General features: G+C 47.3%; 1 protein-coding gene across 13 annotated transcripts in view; it reads right to left on the minus strand.

Annotated features, from left to right (window-relative positions):
* KIF1B (kinesin family member 1B) overlaps positions 1-17,353 on the minus strand; it is a 1,388,545-nt gene that overhangs the window by 424,818 nt on the left and 946,374 nt on the right. For 7 of the 13 annotated variants that reach the window (XM_086921359.1, XM_086921353.1, XM_086921348.1 and 4 more), the window contains 2 exons: positions 8,124-8,229; positions 6,688-6,714 (listed from right to left, as the gene is read on the minus strand). In XM_086921359.1, coding sequence (XP_086777485.1) covers positions 6,688-6,714; positions 8,124-8,229 — 133 coding nt within the window. The remainder of the gene's footprint in view (positions 1-6,687; positions 6,715-8,123; positions 8,230-17,353) is intronic. The other 6 variants (XM_086921360.1, XM_086921355.1, XM_086921354.1 and 3 more) reach the window with 1 other exon arrangement.

Genomic DNA, 17,353 nt, shown 5'->3' on the forward strand with positions numbered 1-17,353 from the left:
GACAACCTCTCTTCCGAAGGACACACGCTTGCCTGAAGTGAGTCCAGAGAAGCACCCAGGTAGTGGATCCGCTGGGAAGGATTGAGAACGGATTTCTTCAGATTGACGTGAAGACCCAACGACTCCATCAGTTTGAGGCAGAACGACAGATTGTTCTGAAGCAGCGACGGGGTGGAGCTCTTCAACAACCAATCGTCTAGATATGGATAGACGAAGATCTTTCTTTTGCGGAGAAAAGCAGCCACCACCGCCATGCACTTTGAGAATGTCCGAGGTGCAGATTTCAGGCCAAACGGCAGCACTCGATATTGGTAGTGACGACGTCCGATCTGAAACCTTAGGAACTTCCGATGCTTGATTGACACTGGTATGTGGAAGTAGGCGTCCTGCAAGTCGATGGCACACATCCAGTCTCCCTGATGAAGATGTGGGAAGATCTGGTGCAGGGCGAGCATACTGAACTTTTCTTTTCGTATGAACTTGTTTAGCCTTCGAAGGTCTAGAATGGGCCTGTATTCTTTGACAGTTCCTCGTTTTTGAACCAGGAAATATCGGGAGTACGCTCCTTGATTTTTGTGAGTTGAGGGAACCTCCTCTATGGCCATTTTCTCTAGAAGGGCGGAGACTTCGTCTTGTAGCAATTGAGTCTTGTAACGTGGAAGATGTTGCAATTGGGGGAACACCTGCAGAGGAGATTTGAACCTCAGCAAGTAACCATGCTGCACAATATTCAGCACCCATCTGTCTTTTGTAATGGATTCCCACTCTGTCAGATGATGAGAAACACTCCCTCCCACTGGAGGGGTGAACAGACGTGGAGGAAGCAATGGCTCAGGGCTTAGGAGGTTGCTTTGAGGAGGGCTGCTGTCTGTTATTGCCACCTCTTCCTCTGCCAGGACGACGCTGTGGAACTGCGTCTTCTGCTGAGACTGGGATTGCCACTGATGGGTTTGAACCCTCTGTTGGAAGGACTTCCTGTCTCCTTGACGAAAGTGCTTCTTGAACTCCTTGCGCTTTTCTAATCCCACAGCTTTGACGGTGTCCATTTCTGCCTTCATTTTGGACATTTCGTCGTCCATGTGTGGACCAAACAGAGATTTTCCATTGAAGGGCAAATTCAAAATCTTCTTCTGGGCGTCTGGTTTGAGCCCTGTCAGGCGGAGCCAGGCAGAACAACAAGAACAAATACCACTTGAATAGCCATGAGCTGCAAGGTCAGAGGCATCCACTGCGGCGCTAATAACTGGATTGGCTACCAGGCCTCCCTCCTGTAAAGTCTCCAGAAAATCTTGGCGATCTTCCTTGGGGAGCTTGTCTGTAAAGCGAGTCAGGGAGTCCCAAAGGGACCTGTCGTACCTTCCAAGCAAGGCAGAGGCACTAGCCACCTTCATAAAGGAAGAAGAGGTGTTGCATACCTTCAAATCAAAAGAGTCCATAAGTTTACTATCTTTTTCAGGTGGTACTGAGGAAGAAGTAGAGCCTGCATGGGACTTCATGGCAGCCGCCACAATGATGGAATCCGCAGGAGGATCCGATCTGAGGAACAAGGGATCCTCTGCAGGGGCCTTGTACTTTTTGGCTATCCGAGATGGAACAGATCCCACCACTGCTGGTGTAAGGAAAGTAGCCATAGCTGGTTCTAGGAGGCCGGGAACAGAGGCAGTAGAGACCTGGGCGCTGTACGATGACGGAGGGTATCAAAAATCACAGAAGTGGGAACCACTGGAGTGTGCAGCGTGACATTCAGCTTTTTTGCTCCCCTGACCAGTACATCGGAGAAAGTCGCGAGGTCATCAATTGGAGAGACTCGGGAAGGAGGCATAGAGGAATAGGTCGGAGAATAATCTCGGTAAGACGACCTAGTCGAGGACGACCTTGTGGAAGATCTTGTATGCCGCCTCTTATGAGACCTGTCACGATTCCTGCTGTGACTGTCCCTGGACCTAGAACGATGTCTTGATGGAGACCTCGGTCTTGGCCGGATTGGAGATTTTGGTCTGACAGGTGTCCTTGGCCGCACTGGAGAACGTGATCTGACTCGAGATCTCGGCCTGGGTGAAATCCTTGGATTCCGAGGAGATCTAGCTGGTCTGGCTGGAGTCTTTGCCTTAGAAGAGGAATATGTACGGGAGTAATCCGAGCCCGGACTACTCTGTCCAGATACAGCCCCTTGAGGATGTTGAGAAATCAAGCTGCCCGCAGATCTGGGCGAAGATTCTGGGGAGACCTGCACGATGTTCAAGCCAGGAGATGATGATTTTCCTCCTGAAGTCTTAGAACCAGGTGACTCAACCTCTTCCGTCACTATCTCTCGACGGCGAAATCCTCGACGTCGAAGAAGTCTGGGTGACTAGTGGCGTCGAGCGGTGTCTTGATGCTCTCGATGGTGATCGATCACATCGTGAAAGGCTCGACTGAGAACCTCGACGTCGATCCGGAGACTTCGACGTTGATCTCCCTCGACGTCGATCAGGTGGAGGTACTTCATGACGTCGACTCGACGATGATTCTCGACGTCGTCTCGACGATGATCTTCCTCGACGTCGCGTCGACGGCGACCTTTCCTGGCGTCACCTCGGCGTCGACCTCCTTGACGTCGAAGGATGGGATCTGACAGTCCCTCTCGACGGCGGCCCGCTAGCGACCTAGATGCCGTCCTAGCTCTCGACGCCGATCCCTTCCGGGGCGGCGGAGAGTGTCTCGACGTCGACGGAAGCCTCGACGGAGACTTAGATGTAGCAGCAGCCATGGACTTAGAGCCCGAAGCATGGCGCCTCGACGCCGACTTACTAGACTGCAGCGGAGATCTTCGACGTCGTGAAGATGATCTGGGCCTTTTCGACAGCGACCTCGACGGAGTTCTTCGACCTTCATTCCTCTTTCTGGAGACAGGAGAGGTGGAATGACGCCGTTTTTGGCCGTGCTTGCTTGTAGGAGACGATCTAGGGGCTGTGGAAGCACCCACCTGGTGACTTTTGTCCATCTCCTGCATGGCATGAAGTCGAATCTTCTCCCTGTCGCGAAGAGTCCGACTTTTAAATTTCTTACAGTGATGGCACTGATCAGGAATGTGTGAAGATGGAAGGCACACAATACACACAGAATGTGGGTCAGTCAAAGCCATCTTTTTGTCACAAGAAGGACATTTCCGAAACAGAGCAGGCATTCTGACAGGAAATTCTTGTGGGTTACCACAGAAAAATAAATCAGAAGCCTTATTTATTCAAAAAATGTCAAAATATTTGAGAAAACTCTCTCAAAAAACCAATTTCAGTTGAAAACTGAAGAGCTCAAGCTCCAGGACCCTCACAGAAGGAGCCAGAAAAAAGAACTGACCCAACTGTCACCTGTGGTGCACCATGGGAGCAGGGGGTTGCCTCCAGGTCTTAAAGGCACGGTACCCCTACCCTAATGCCTTAAAGGCAAGGTGGCAGTTTTCTTTGTTTGCTTTATACTCTACTGCAGCCTACTGGCAAATGCCTGCAATTACAGGTTTTCCTATGGCAATAAAGCATTGTTGTATACAAATGTTTTCTGCTCTCTTTCTTCCATAGGGTTTGGAAGAATACTACTGTATGTATGCTAATTTATGTAATTTTGCGGCTTTTTTGCCAGTTAGAAAATGTTTTTTAGGCTGCAAATATATGTTTCACATATATATACATATATATTTATATGTATTTTCTATATGCTCTGGGATCCCGCACATGGGCGGGGATTATTCATAGATTATGACTATTGATGAGTATCCCCTGGATGAGAACTAGGAATTCTTGTGACCCAAAGTGAACCGCAGGTAATGTCTGGACGGGGATGTCAAAATTCACGAACTGCAGGTCCAGTGCCACAATCAAGGGTCCTGCACATACAGGACCTGAGCCCATGTGAGCATCCTGAATTTCATTTTTCTCAGGAAGTTGTCAAGAGGGGGCAGATCTAGTATAAGATGGAGGACTCCATCCTTTTTGGGCACCTGAAAGTAGCAGGAATAACAACCATACCATACTTCTGGCTCAGGCACCCTCTCAGTGGTTTGTTTGACCATAAGACTCTGTACTTCCTGATGGAACAAGGAGAAATGCTCCTCCTCCTTGGGAAGCAAGTCCCACAGTGCACAGGAGCAGCAGCCCAATAGGTGTGGGATGTTATCCGACAGCAAGACTATGCTGGTAAAAAAGAAAATAGGCTTCCCAAAAGTGTCCAGCATCCTTGATTACCTGTCCGGTGGAATGTAAGGGAATGCATTATGGTTGACCTTTGACGCTAGGCCTACACAACCAGGCTCTCCGGTAGGGGTGCTGAGAGAGAAATGCTTGATCTCCTGGGAAAGGGTGACAGCGTTGACACTCATGCAATGCACAGGAGCCCCTGTGCAAGGTTTGGCACAGGCCCCCAAAGGAGAAAGTAGGCAAAGGTTTTGTCAAAAGGGAGCAGTGGTTCAGCTGAACTGGCTCCTGGCTGAAGTACCCCTGTGAAGACATTAGTCTTGACCTCAACAGCAGGTAGCTGAAGGTTAAAGACCTATGTCATCCTGCGTATCACTGTGGCAAAGGATGCACCTTTTTCTGAGGCATGGCCTGGAGGGAAAGCTGCCAGAGTCCGGTGAGGTGTACAGGCCACTGGATTCACTCAGCTTCTCAAAGCAGTGTTCTGCTGGCTTAGGGTCTTCTTCTAGGTGACAAAACCCTTCCTCCTCATCTCACCCTTCAGGAAGGTATGGTTGATCTAGGGGTGGCAAGTGCATGGGCAGGTAGGGCTTTGACGGCGCTGGCATGGATGTCAGAAGGCACAGGTTCAGAGTCGGGGATGAAGATGGATTCATCGTCAGGGATGGAATCCGAATGGAAAGAGCTGGGATGGAAGAAGGCACCCATAACACCATCAGTTTGGATCCAAGGATGGATCCAAAGGGCCCGGCTGGGTAACCAATCAGGGGCACCTCTAGGCTCCATGGGCCCAAAAGCGCACCAGAGGGAGTTGTTGGCCCAAAGACGTCCGGCATGGTCGCAGAATTCTTTCAATTGGAATAGTGTCCAGGGACCTCAGAGTCGCACGGAGCGGGCCGGGACCGGCTCTGAAAGTGATCTATAGGAGCGGTATGAGCCTAGAAGCATGGTGTTTGAATGGCGAAGCTGAAGAATGCTTTGACTTCTTCTTGGTTTTACTGACTTGGAAGAATAAGTCTTTCACCATGCAGATGCTTGTCTGCGGGAACGGCTATGCAAATGGCCTTGCGATCAACCATGGGAGCAGGACAGGATCGGCATGGATCCTTCTTCTGCCATGCTGCTAGGAGCTTCAACGTTCACTCTTGAATCGCCTTTGAGTTTATGGACTTGAACTTGGAGCAGACTTTGGAGGTCGAGGTTCGACCCGAGGCACCACAGGCAAACCAAGTGTGGGTCAGAGACATACATCGGCTGGTGACATTCTCCACATGGTTTAAACCCCATGGGTTTGTTGGGAGACATGTCCATTGCACACTGGGAGCAAAGCTAAAAAAAAAGACACAACAAAAAGTCCAAAATAATGGTCAAAAATTGTCCAAGGTAGCTCTCTGGATGGGTGCTGTTGGTGCGGAAAGGAACTGGTGCCAGCACACCGGGGTAGAGCTTTTATGGCACTGCAACATCACTTTTGACCTGGATGATTACCAGTGCACAGGGGTACTGCTCAAGATTTTCTGGAAGAACCAGTGGTTACAATTATCTTTCAGAAATTATTGTTCATTTGGAAACATGGAAATTTTAGGACTGGGTTAAGGGGCCACACACATGCAAGGGCGTTTTCTAATGTTTATGAATAGAAGAGAACATTTCATGACAGAGAAAGGTTATTACAAAGCCACATGAAATAGCAGCTCTGCTACAAGCAAAACGACCTGCAGCTGAAACCTGGGCTAGAGACAAACCAACTAAAAAGAAGAGAGCTATTAACCAGCATCCCCACCAGTCAGCCAGAAACCAGGTTTTGATCAGCAAAGCACACATACAGAGGACACATATAGGAGGATGTGAATATTTTAGTCACATGGTGAGCCAATCTGCCCAGTGGGGAAAATTTATTGATATTTTCTACAAAAAAATACAATGTAGCTGGTTTCAATTAGACGACAGCGGACAAGTATGCTTTGCAAAAATCCGAATTGATGCTAATGTCACGCAGTTGGAAAGGGATGGGGCTGAATTTGAGGTTGTTAATTAGCCGGTGTATAGAACAAGGGGCAGAGATATCACATGCTGCATACATATTACAGGTGATTTTGACAGAAGTACAGTGAGCAAGGTTATACATCATGCCTCTGTAACAATCTACTAGTAATATGTGTCTAATACGCAGGCCATGCAGAAACTGTCTGTCCAGCTGTGCAACAGGAGTCAGGTGGCTTTGAGATGGGACCCATATGGCGGTAAGAGACAGTCAGTGCTCAGAGGTCATCTTATGGGTGAAGGGGGATTAAAAAAAGAACAACTGTACCATTAACCAATGGAGATATCTTTGGCTGACGCATGGGACTATGGGAGAAAATTGGTGTGTGTAAGAAAGGGTATCCTATCATTCTACAACAAAGGTAACCTAACACAGACACATCTAGGAAAGGACAGAAAGCTCTACAAGGAAGAGAGCATAAAGCATTCCATGTGCAAGCAAAGAATGTTTATGTGCAGGAAAGGCTAGCATGAATACCTAGGCATGTCCTTATCAAGAAATAGCCTGAAAGAGAAGATGCAGCAATTAGTGAGGAAAACATCAGAATGAGGAAGAGACACTGCACATTGCACTGAAGCCAAAACATTAGAAATTAAATATAGTTCAGATTAGAACACAGTCACTAAGCATGCAGACAATTAAACACTGGCCAATGTAGGCAAACAAACAGTACAGTATCCTGTCTAAGTTGCAGATGACTGCGCCTCAGGCCATCTGTCCATGTGTCCAAATTACAAAAGCTACAACATCTGGTAAGTACACTATACAGCTGTGTTAAATTCAATGTTTATCAACTGTGGAAGGACTATCAGGGTCTACAATGGAACCCAACCACAGTCTTTTTGATGACCAGTCACAAGCGGAAAACAGCCCTCTGAGTTTTTATTTTAAAGCTGTTCAGATGATATCCACGCACTAAAGAGGCATAGCTGCCATCTCAGGAAACAAGGTACTGTAATTTATGAGGATATTGACTCATGTTTGTGAGAATCTTACTCAGTGCAATGGGAAACTCAAACATGTCATGATAAATGTCCAACCTTGGGTAAAGGACAAGGGATAGTCCCAGAAATACTAGAGCAAGAGAAGGGCACAGCAAAAAGGTACAGTGGGTGAGCAAGAATAGTGACTGTACAGCAAGCCATTGGAGAGATTTGTGATCAAGGCCTTAAAGTTACAGTTATGGGTGCTGCAGGGTAAATTGAGGAGAGAAAGTCAGAATAAACCGGTATATTCACAAAAAGCAGAGACAGTTATATGCCTGGCAAAGCAGATATGCATAATGCAAAGAAAAGTACAGCGAGAAAGGACAGGCAGTAGCCACAACAAAGTGGGGCAGCCAGAGCTAGGTAATAACAAGCTGAGGTTTTAGTGAGCAGTCACGGCTACTGCAGATCATAAGGTGCAGAGCATAGTGAGCTGCAACAATCATATGCAAGGATGTTCAGAGGTTCAGCGCAGAGTTCAAGCATTCAATGGCTATGCATAGTAGGCAGAGATAGTCAGAGGCCAGGCTGTTAGTGGAGACAGTCATAAGCCAGTCGCAAAAAAACAGGGACAGTCAGTCAGAGAAATGCCAATCTCATGAGAACAGCTAGAGGAAATCTGTGTGCAGCCAAATCACTAGATGAGCACAGTAGGTAGACTGAGTGAAATCGGCCAGGCACCAGAGACAGTACAACAGCAAATGAACAGCATGCAGAGACAGGCAAATGCAGCATACAATGAGCATGCACACTCAGAAGCCAAGCATATTAAGAATGTACAGTCATGGGTTTGGCACAATGAGCAAAGACAATAAGACGTTGAATGCTATAAAAATGACATTGAAAGGCCAAGCACTGGAAAAAGGGACATTTAGCAACAAAAGAGAAGTTTTGGAGCCCAATCATCAAGAATGCAACCATACTAACCTATTAGAACTATGAGAAGTCTTGAGATACTTTGCAGAGATTATATTTAAAGAAAGTACAGCATCTGCAGCAGACTCATCCACCTCAGGTTTGTTTCGGACTCGGCCTGTATGGAGAAACCGAATGAGAGAACCAACTTAACGGCAGAAAACAAGGAAAGTTAGCCAACAGGTGCTTTACTTTTCAGTCACCCAATTAAAGTAATGCTTATGAAAAACACAAATGGAGAAAGACTACTTCACTTTTAACATCTGATATTGATCTGAAGAACAAGTTAATTACCTTTGGTAATGCTATTTCTGGGGGATACTCTAACTACACATTCCTCACCTTGTGAATAGTCTCCACGACTGGATACAGAAACCTTTCAGCAATATATCTGCATGCAAATAGATGACGTAGCGCGACTTTGCATTGAAGTCGTTCCACTCCGAAAGCGACTTGTGGAGCCCTATATAAGCCTAATCAATGGGTGCTGACCACAGCTGCTTTATGGGCTGACACTGAGCACAGCAGCAGATTGTGTAGACCAGTGTGCAGATCTCTAGACTTGGGACCTTTTCAAATGGTAAAAGAGTACAGTTCACAGAACAGGCAGGTGGGTTGGTTGGTGAGGAATCTGCGGTTACATACAGTATCCACCAAACCGAGCTTTACCAAAGATAAATATCTGGTTAATCTGATTATTACCGCAGATGTCTCACCTTTGAATAGATACCAAAGCAGTACCGCCCAAACGGTGGGTCTGTGAAGTGGCTCAAAACAAAATATCCTGCAGGACCAAGCATGCTAAGTGTTTGTTTCTATGGACCTGGGTATCTAGGCAATAGAGCCTCATAAATGTATGAAATGACACCCACATAGCCATCAGACAAATGTCCTGAACAGGCACTCCACATGCCAATGCAGTGGTAGTAGTCTTGTCTCTGGTGGAGTAAGCGCGCAAGCCCTCTGGGAGCTCCTTCTTAGCCAATGAATAGCACATTTTAATGCAGAACAAAATCCAGTGGGATCTGATATTTTTCTGTACACCCTTGCCCCTCTTCATCCCAGCAAATCCAACAAAGAGCTCATTGTCCAGAAGATGTTCTCTGCTATGATTTACTTCGGGCTCATTTAAGATCAGCTAATGATCAGCTAATGTAGTCTCTCTTCCTCCTTAGGAGAGTAAGGCTGGATGAAGAATGCAAGAAGGGTAATCATTCGCCCAACATGAAAAGGTGTGACCACATTTGGCAGAAAATAAGCTTGCATCCTTAACACAAGCTTGTCTGGACACAATGTGGTGTTCGGAGAGTTGACAGAGAGCTTGTAGCTCACTCACGCTGTGCTGCTGTTACAGAAAATAAGAAAACTGCCGTAAGAGTGAGGAGCTGCAATGGACAGCTATGTAACAGCTCAAAAGTAGTACAAATCAGGAATGCGAGAACTAGATTCAGATCCCAGTGAAGCATGATAACAGATGGGAACAAATGGTGCAAATCTTTAAAATAACGAAGAACCACAAGACAGCAGAAAGGGAAGATAAATAACCTTTAACTGTGCACAAAGCAAATCTTAGCTGGGAGATGGACAACACAAATAGAAAGACTTCAGATAATTAAGCTTGGAGGGTGTCAATCTGCAGAGTACCGCACTAAAGTATAAACTTGTCCCAATGGCAGGCGCATACTGTATGACATCTACAACTTCAGAAGGGAAGTCAAATGCACTCAGCTGACGCCTCTTCATCTCCAGGCACGGAGTTGACGCTTGCAGATGCCAGGGTGCAGGACCCTGCCTTGCCACTGTGACAAAAGATCAAAAGACAGATACTTATGCCTAGGAGTACCATGTACCATACTCTCTTTGCCAAATCCGTTGACACCAAGATGACTTTGGCCTGGTCATTCCTGATCTTCTTTAAGTTTTGGAACAGAAGGCAAAGAGTGTAGAGGGCAAAGGTGTTGAGTGAGGTGGGGGTGCAGCAGGAATGGCAAGAGGGGTGTAGTGTCAGAAAAGTCCGGTCACCCAGAGCACGGTAATGGCGCTGAGCTATATGCCGGTTTACTGGTAGTCCTGAGCATGGCTTCACCCATACCCTTAGGAAGGTATCAGTTAGGGGCTTACTAAAACACAGACTAAGTTCTGTGTGTGCTTGACCTGGTTCGAAGACCTCAATCAATATGTTTTCTTTAACTCCATAATTGGGGGATGGAAGTTAGTACCTTAGCTGCTCTCCGCATTACCAAAGCCAACGCAATACTGTCCTCTGGGGGAAGAGACGCCTCGGACATCTTGCAATTTTCCTACCAATTGTTCTCAGTGTACTGTTGTACCAAGGAATCACTCTCATATTAGGTAATGTATGAATTTGTCCCAAAAAGGTAGTGCAGAACTCGAGTCCTTCCAGAAGGCAAGGGCAATGGGTCAGCGTCCAATGGTTTGCCAGAAGGCTGCACCCCAGTGTTATCAGATGGCTTAGTGTCTGAGAACATGACTGGTTGCACCTCTTCCTCTGGTGTCAACATCGATTCTCGAGAGTCCGGGACGGAAGGCAGCACCGAAGTCGGTGGGGAACCCGCAGTGAGTTCTGAGGTTTCAGCTGGTGCCGAGGGCAGACCTAGTGGTGCGACTCCAATTGGAGGTTCTTACAATTTTCTGGGTCCGGGAGGTGCGCCTGAGGGACCAGGTAGGGTGTCAAAAAGAGGTGATGTCACCGATGGGCCCAGAAATTTGTGTTTCCTCGGAACAAGAGTCAGAATTAACTCTGAAGAGGACTGAGTTCGGGAGAAAGACTGAGAGGCATGTTGATGTACTTTCGCTTTCTCTGGAGTTCGAGAGCAGCGGGTAGGGGCAGACTCGCTTAGACTTCTTGTGCTTCTGTTTTGACTTACCTTATGACTTCTACAACCATGAAGATCTACAGCTGGAGCGACTTCGAAACAGGGACTTCCCTTTTGACCTTGATCAGTCACGTTGTGGAGTCTTTCGATGTTTGGCAATGTAAAGCTTCACCTCATGGTCCCGTATGGCTTTTGTACATGAATATTGGTGGTAGTGTTTCTCAAGAAGAGAAAGCGTCCGCACCTTCTGTTAATATCTATTCTCACTGGAAGAGTTATACGTGAAATATTTGAGGAGGTGCACTGAAAACCTGATAAAACACCCACCACCAGGGGTGTTAAACAAAGCAACAAAATGCTAGTATCAAGAATCTAGGAAAACCAAGTTACTCAAGCACTCTCTAAGATGTTGTTTAGCATCTAGCAGTGGAGATTCGCCTTCGATGCCGCCAGATATGAGACTTATCAAGGTCCATGAACATGACTATGTGAAAATTTGATTAATCTCCACGCAGCAAGTCGCACAATTTAACAAAGACCTATCTCGATGACTGTCCATTGTACAGGAAAATACAACTTGGGACACAATATTACGAAGTTTGAAAGGTGAAATTAACCCTAGAATCACTCCGTCTTGATTACCATACTTATTAGGATTCCAATTTTCAGCACCACAAATTTCATCCTCTGATGAATAAGACCCTCCCGACTATTACACCTGACAAGAAATTTTATTGCCTTGAAAAAGCCTCAGAGTAGGCGAAACACGTGTCGGCGGTGCAAAGCTGGAAAACTTTTAATGTGTTTGAAAATAAAGATTTTAAAGTACAACAACTGTTTTGGATCCATACTTTGAAGCCTTTGAACTGCAAATGAACTGATTATTGACATTGGTGTAAAAACCATCAAAACTAATACTTTATGGAAATTTTCCATATAAACAACATCTTAGAGAGTGCTTGAGTAACTTGGTTTTCCTAGATTCTTGGCTTTTGTACATATCTGGGTGCAATCTCTTCAGGCCTTGCAGTAGTTTTCCAACCCTTTGCACCAAAGGCATACATGATGGGAATTTGTCACTGACATCCGTTTGGCCTGTCCTTACAAGGTTTGAACCTTGTAGCCTTAGGGGGTGATATTGCCCTTGCATGCTGGTATATTTTTAAGAGAAAACTGCCTTGTCAGAGTTGAGAAGGTAGCTCTGGATCCACGTCTAGTGACATGAAAATAAATAAACTGACGTCACAGTGCATTGGTGGCACTAATGCAAGAGTTACTTACCTTCTGTAACGATGTATCTGGTAGAGACAATGTCTAGCCGCAGATTCCTTAACTTAGAATATCCCCAGGCGTCAGACTGGATCCGGAAATGTTTGGTAGCAGCACCTCTGCGGCCCGGGGGACGGCACCGCATGGCTCCACCCTGACGTCGTGCAAGGACATGACGTCAGCGAAGCCATATAAGTCCCTCCCAGCGCGCTGACATCAATTTTCTACGGAGAAACTTTTCAGCGCCACAACGCGGAGCCACCACCAAAAACTGGGAGAACATGGGAACAGTGTGTGAGAAAATGATGAAAATCAGTGAAACAAAAAGAATGGGATGGTGAGAAACACCACCACAAGGGACAGTAACAAGCACTGTGCACGGAAAGCAATTGCATTGAAAGCAGCCCTGCAAAAGCGAAGGCAATGCCCTCCCCTGAGGCATACGAAATAAACAAAGGCAGACGACAGAAGCCTCCAATCATAAGAGCCGACCGCGACAGGCAACAAAACTTGAACCATAGAATTAAAAACAATCCACCACAGGCCGGCAACACTAGGCATGCCGAAACCTATGTACGAGAACTATTTGGGAGAGGCCCAGTAAGAGAGACCCCAAAACAACGAAAAATGGTGGGAGAGAGGAAAAACAGTTGAAAGCCCTACAGTGAAAGAACCATGGGCAGGGTGTAGGAAAGTAGAAGGTAACATAAATCCTGTGCCCCAACCAGGGTCAGGGTGCAGAAATGAAGGAGGAGATAGGAACCCTTTGCCCCATCGTTACTGAAGGTAAGTAACTTGTACGTCTGATAGAGACATCTAGCCGCAGATTCCTTAATTTAGAATAGATACCAAAGCCATACCCCACAGAAGGCAGGTCTGCGACTGAACCCCACCAAGTTCTAAGAAACCCAGCCGTCAACAAGTTGACCAAACACAGTGAGGGCAGCAATGCCACAGTGGCCAATCACAGACCAGAAGCTCTGCAAGGAGCGACAACAGTGGGAGGCAAGGGATCATAAGCCGCCGATGGACGGCAAGAAAGCCTATCCGAGTACACAGTGCAGAAAGAGAGCACAGCACCAGAAGGACAGTACGGAACGAGAAAGCCCAATCAACGAAAAGAAGGGCCCAGAGAGAGGACAAAACGGTATAACCGAGCCTAAGCATACCCTCACCACCCCTTGTTGTAAATATTTTTGTCCACCCTAAGCGTGGAAGGGTATTCTCAGATGTGAGACCCTTGCTCATTGCACCATCAGGATTCAAGCAAACCGGGCCGAAGACGGCTGTAATGCCAGAAACCGGTCCCCGGGAGCTTGTTTCCTTCCCAGTGTAAGAATTGGCTTTTGTAGTTTGGTTTGCCCTGTTCCCATCATGCACTGGGACAGGAACAGACTAATTTGCATACAGCCAGGTTCTGAAACTGGGATGGTGCAGTGAGCTAAAAAACGGTGTTGGATCTAGCCCTGATCTCTTGACTGGGTGAGAGCTTTCTGCTTCATTCAGAGACTCTGTCCCTCACCACCCCTTGTTGTAAATATAAGCATACCGGGTGAACATCGTGAACGGAGGAAGAAGCACTGTGGAAGCGCACCAATGAGGACATCTGGGACAGCAGCGGGAGGGGGCTGACCATGGCCAGGAAGATCCAAGCTCAAAAGAGAGCATACTTGATAGTGCACAATCTCCCTTTTCCAAAGACTTGACAGCAGTTTCCAACTGTGGACGTCGGTTAAAGTGGGCGAAGCTGTCGCTCTCAGAGGAGAAAACCTCTCATCAGGCAGCTTCTTACCTCAGCTCTAGATAGCCTTGACCCCTGTGAGGATGGGTTGCCGGAGGTGACCATTAGGTTCTGTACCATAACCCAGGCCATCAGTGACCTTTTCGTAGTCCCAGCTAGTACTAACAGGAGGAAACCCCGTACACGGGCTAGACAGGGCTGGTTTAACCAGAAGTGTAGGGAGGCGAAGTCGCTTCTTATAGAAGCGGTTAAGTCTAAAATACCCTCCAGGACTAGGGTGGCCAGGAGGCACTATTCACTCTGCCAAAAAAATGCCAAGAAGGAGTGGGAGGATAATTACTGGCAGGACCTCTTGGCTGCCAGTCGTGGGAAAGACGCCAAAGGCTTCTGGGATTTGGTGGGAAACAGGAACCGTCCCGATGACACACTGAGGACCTGTAGCATCAACGCTCAGACATGGTTTTCCCACTTTCAAAAACTCTATTCCGCCATTGAAGGCCCACTCAACGATCCTTTCATCCTCCCTCCTTACACCTTAGACCGAGTCTTAGATTTTGTTTTCCGCTCTGGATGTCACAAAGCAGATCAAAACTTTGGTGCCATTAAAAGCAGCTGGCCCGGACGGTCTCCCAGGAGACATTCTCCGAGCCTACCCTGAAGAATGGGGGGTATTGATCTCGGCCCTCCTTAACGCAATCATCGAGGGAGGATCTGTGCCAGTCTCTTGGAAAGGAGCAGAGGTAGTCCCTATTTTCAAAAAGGGCTACCTGGGAACTATAGGCCCATAAGCCTAATAGACTCGAGTCAGAAACTGGTGGGGAAAGCCATTTTGGGGAGGATTTTACAATGGGTGGACGACAACCACATTCTGTCTGATATGCAAGCCGGGTTCCGTTCAGGTACCGGAACTATCAAACAAGTGTTCAGGCTCCTGTTATTGTACTGGAAGGTGGTGGAGCTAGGCAAAGGCAGTCTCTACCTGGCCTTTATCGACCTGAAGACTGCCTTTGACCTGGTTCCTAGGGAGGAACTCTGGAGGGTGTTGCATGGCCTAGGGATGCCTCCGTACATCCTAAACCTCCTCATCAAACTGCATAACAACACCTATGCCCAGGTTAGATGGGGCTTGAATGGGGAAAAGACTGATAAGATCAGGGTCGAGAGGGGAGTGCGGCAGGGTTGCGTCCTGGCTCCCACCCTTTTCTCCCTCTACATTAATGGGGTGGTAGAGTACCTGCTCGGCGAACCAGCAGACGCTCCCACCTTGGGAGGCGTAAAAATCCCAACTTTGCTGTTCGCCGATGACACCCTCCTCATTTCGAAAACCCCCCAAGGTCTCCAGAAACTCCTGAACCGCTTCCAGGACTTCTGCACTATCAGAGGACTAGTCATCAATGTGGACAAAACCAAGTATTTAGTCATGCACCCACCTCGTAAACTTGGCCGTCCCCCTATCTTGAACTCCACCCCCCTTGAAAGAGTGGCAGAATTCGATTACCTGGGAATCCGTTTAAGTGATGCGATGAGCTGGACCGCCCACATCAACAAAATGACAATTGGTCACAAAAGGGTGGGGGGGGCCCTCCTTAAGGAGTACAATAATTCAACCAAACAGTGTGTTGCCCCTCTAATAGACATTTATAAAGCCCGAGCTGTATCTGCCTCACTTTACGGAGCTGAACTGTGGGGCCTAGGTAAAGTGGATTCACTGAGCAAGGCCGAGAACAAATTCATTAAAGACCTCCTTGCCATCCTGATGAGTAGCCCGACACTCCCAGTCCTAATGGATGTAGGCTGTAAAGCAATTGGGGACCAGGCCCGCCTCCGACCTCTCTTGCTTTGGGCTCGCCTGTGGAGGGTTCCGGAGCTAAAATCCTACGCTGACGGACTAGCAGAGGTGATGCGCTCCGACGGTTGGCACAAGATCAAATGGCTCCGGGAAATTAAACAACTTTTAGGGGATCTAGGTCTGGACTCCTGTTGGCTTAGTCACTCAGCCCCCCCAAAGGAGTCCCTAAAAAAACTTTACTGGGAATGGGTCTTCGCGAAGCGCATCAGCAATCAGCAGCACTGCAAAGCCACCGCAGACTTCTTGCTAATAAAAGATGTTGTTGCCTTCGAGCCCTACATGGACCTAATTACCATCGCCATGGACCGGTCTTTGTACATTAAATTCCGGTTAGGAACCCTACCCCTTGCCGACCTTTGCTCCAGGTGGAACAAATCCCAGCCCGCATCACGCCATTGTGCCCTTTGTCCTGACAAACCAGAGACGGTGCCACACTTTCTTTTTGAATGTCCGGACTATGGGCGCCCCAGATCACGATGGCTTAAACCAATTTGCAGAGAATTGGGCACTCGCCCTCCGGATCCTTTTAACCAATACAGCCCCTCCCATTGTCTGTGCTGTTTCCAAGTTTTTAAAATGGGCTTGGTTGATTCGACTTAAGACTGTCCATATCAATTTAATTCTGTCTTAGTTAATTTATGCTGATCAAATGTGTTTTTATTCCTTTTATCCTTAATGTACAGTCATCTTTTTTCGACATGCTGCTTTTATTCTTTGTACTGCTTTTATGATATATGCATATCGAAATAAAGCAATCAACCAACCAACCAACCTTTTCCAAAGAGACATTGGAAATTGCGGACATCAAAAGCACAAAATCAGGACTACAAAAAGCAGATGCGGGCGGCATAAGTACACAGGGGAGACCGTGTGCCCAGCCAGAACCACACCATAGAAAAGGAAAGGCACAAGGAAGTGCCGCAAGAATAGTCCAGATGCAAAAGATGCGTCACCAGGTACATAACCTGCGAAAGGGACCTGTGAAGGGAACACACACAGAAGAAAGGACTGCACCTACGAGAAAGTCCATGGCAAGCCCACAGACACCGCAGCAAGAACCTAGTGTGTGTGACCGCTGGGTGTGTGTAGATGCCAAACAGTAGAATATCAGCCATAAGGATGAATGGCATCCAATAAATAAGAGTGCACCATAGGTAGCAACAGCCATTTAAAGCTGAACCAGACAGATAATGTCCAGATCTATAAGCGATACCACCCACTAGGCAGGGAGGAGCCACAGTGCCACACGAGGCAAACCGGAAGGGTGACCAGTACAAGAATCACCAGTACAAAGCGCACATAGCGGAATATGATGTGAATAGAGATGTGCACACAAGAAGAGGACAATGAACATCCTAAGGAGAGTACCTCTACAGAGAGCAGCAACAGCATCAGTAGTAGAAGTATTCAAAAAATGGGCGATCGAATGGCAGCAGGGGAAGAGAAAAAACCCGAACCGGGGACGTATCCTGGAAAGTGAGGCACAAAGCAATGTACATGAGTGGCGCAAGTGAGGAAGATGCCACCATGCAAGAACAAAGCACAA

The sequence above is a fragment of the Lissotriton vulgaris genome, chromosome 5 (assembly GCF_964263255.1).
Source record: "Lissotriton vulgaris chromosome 5, aLisVul1.2, whole genome shotgun sequence".
Taxonomy (NCBI): domain Eukaryota; kingdom Metazoa; phylum Chordata; class Amphibia; order Caudata; family Salamandridae; genus Lissotriton; species Lissotriton vulgaris.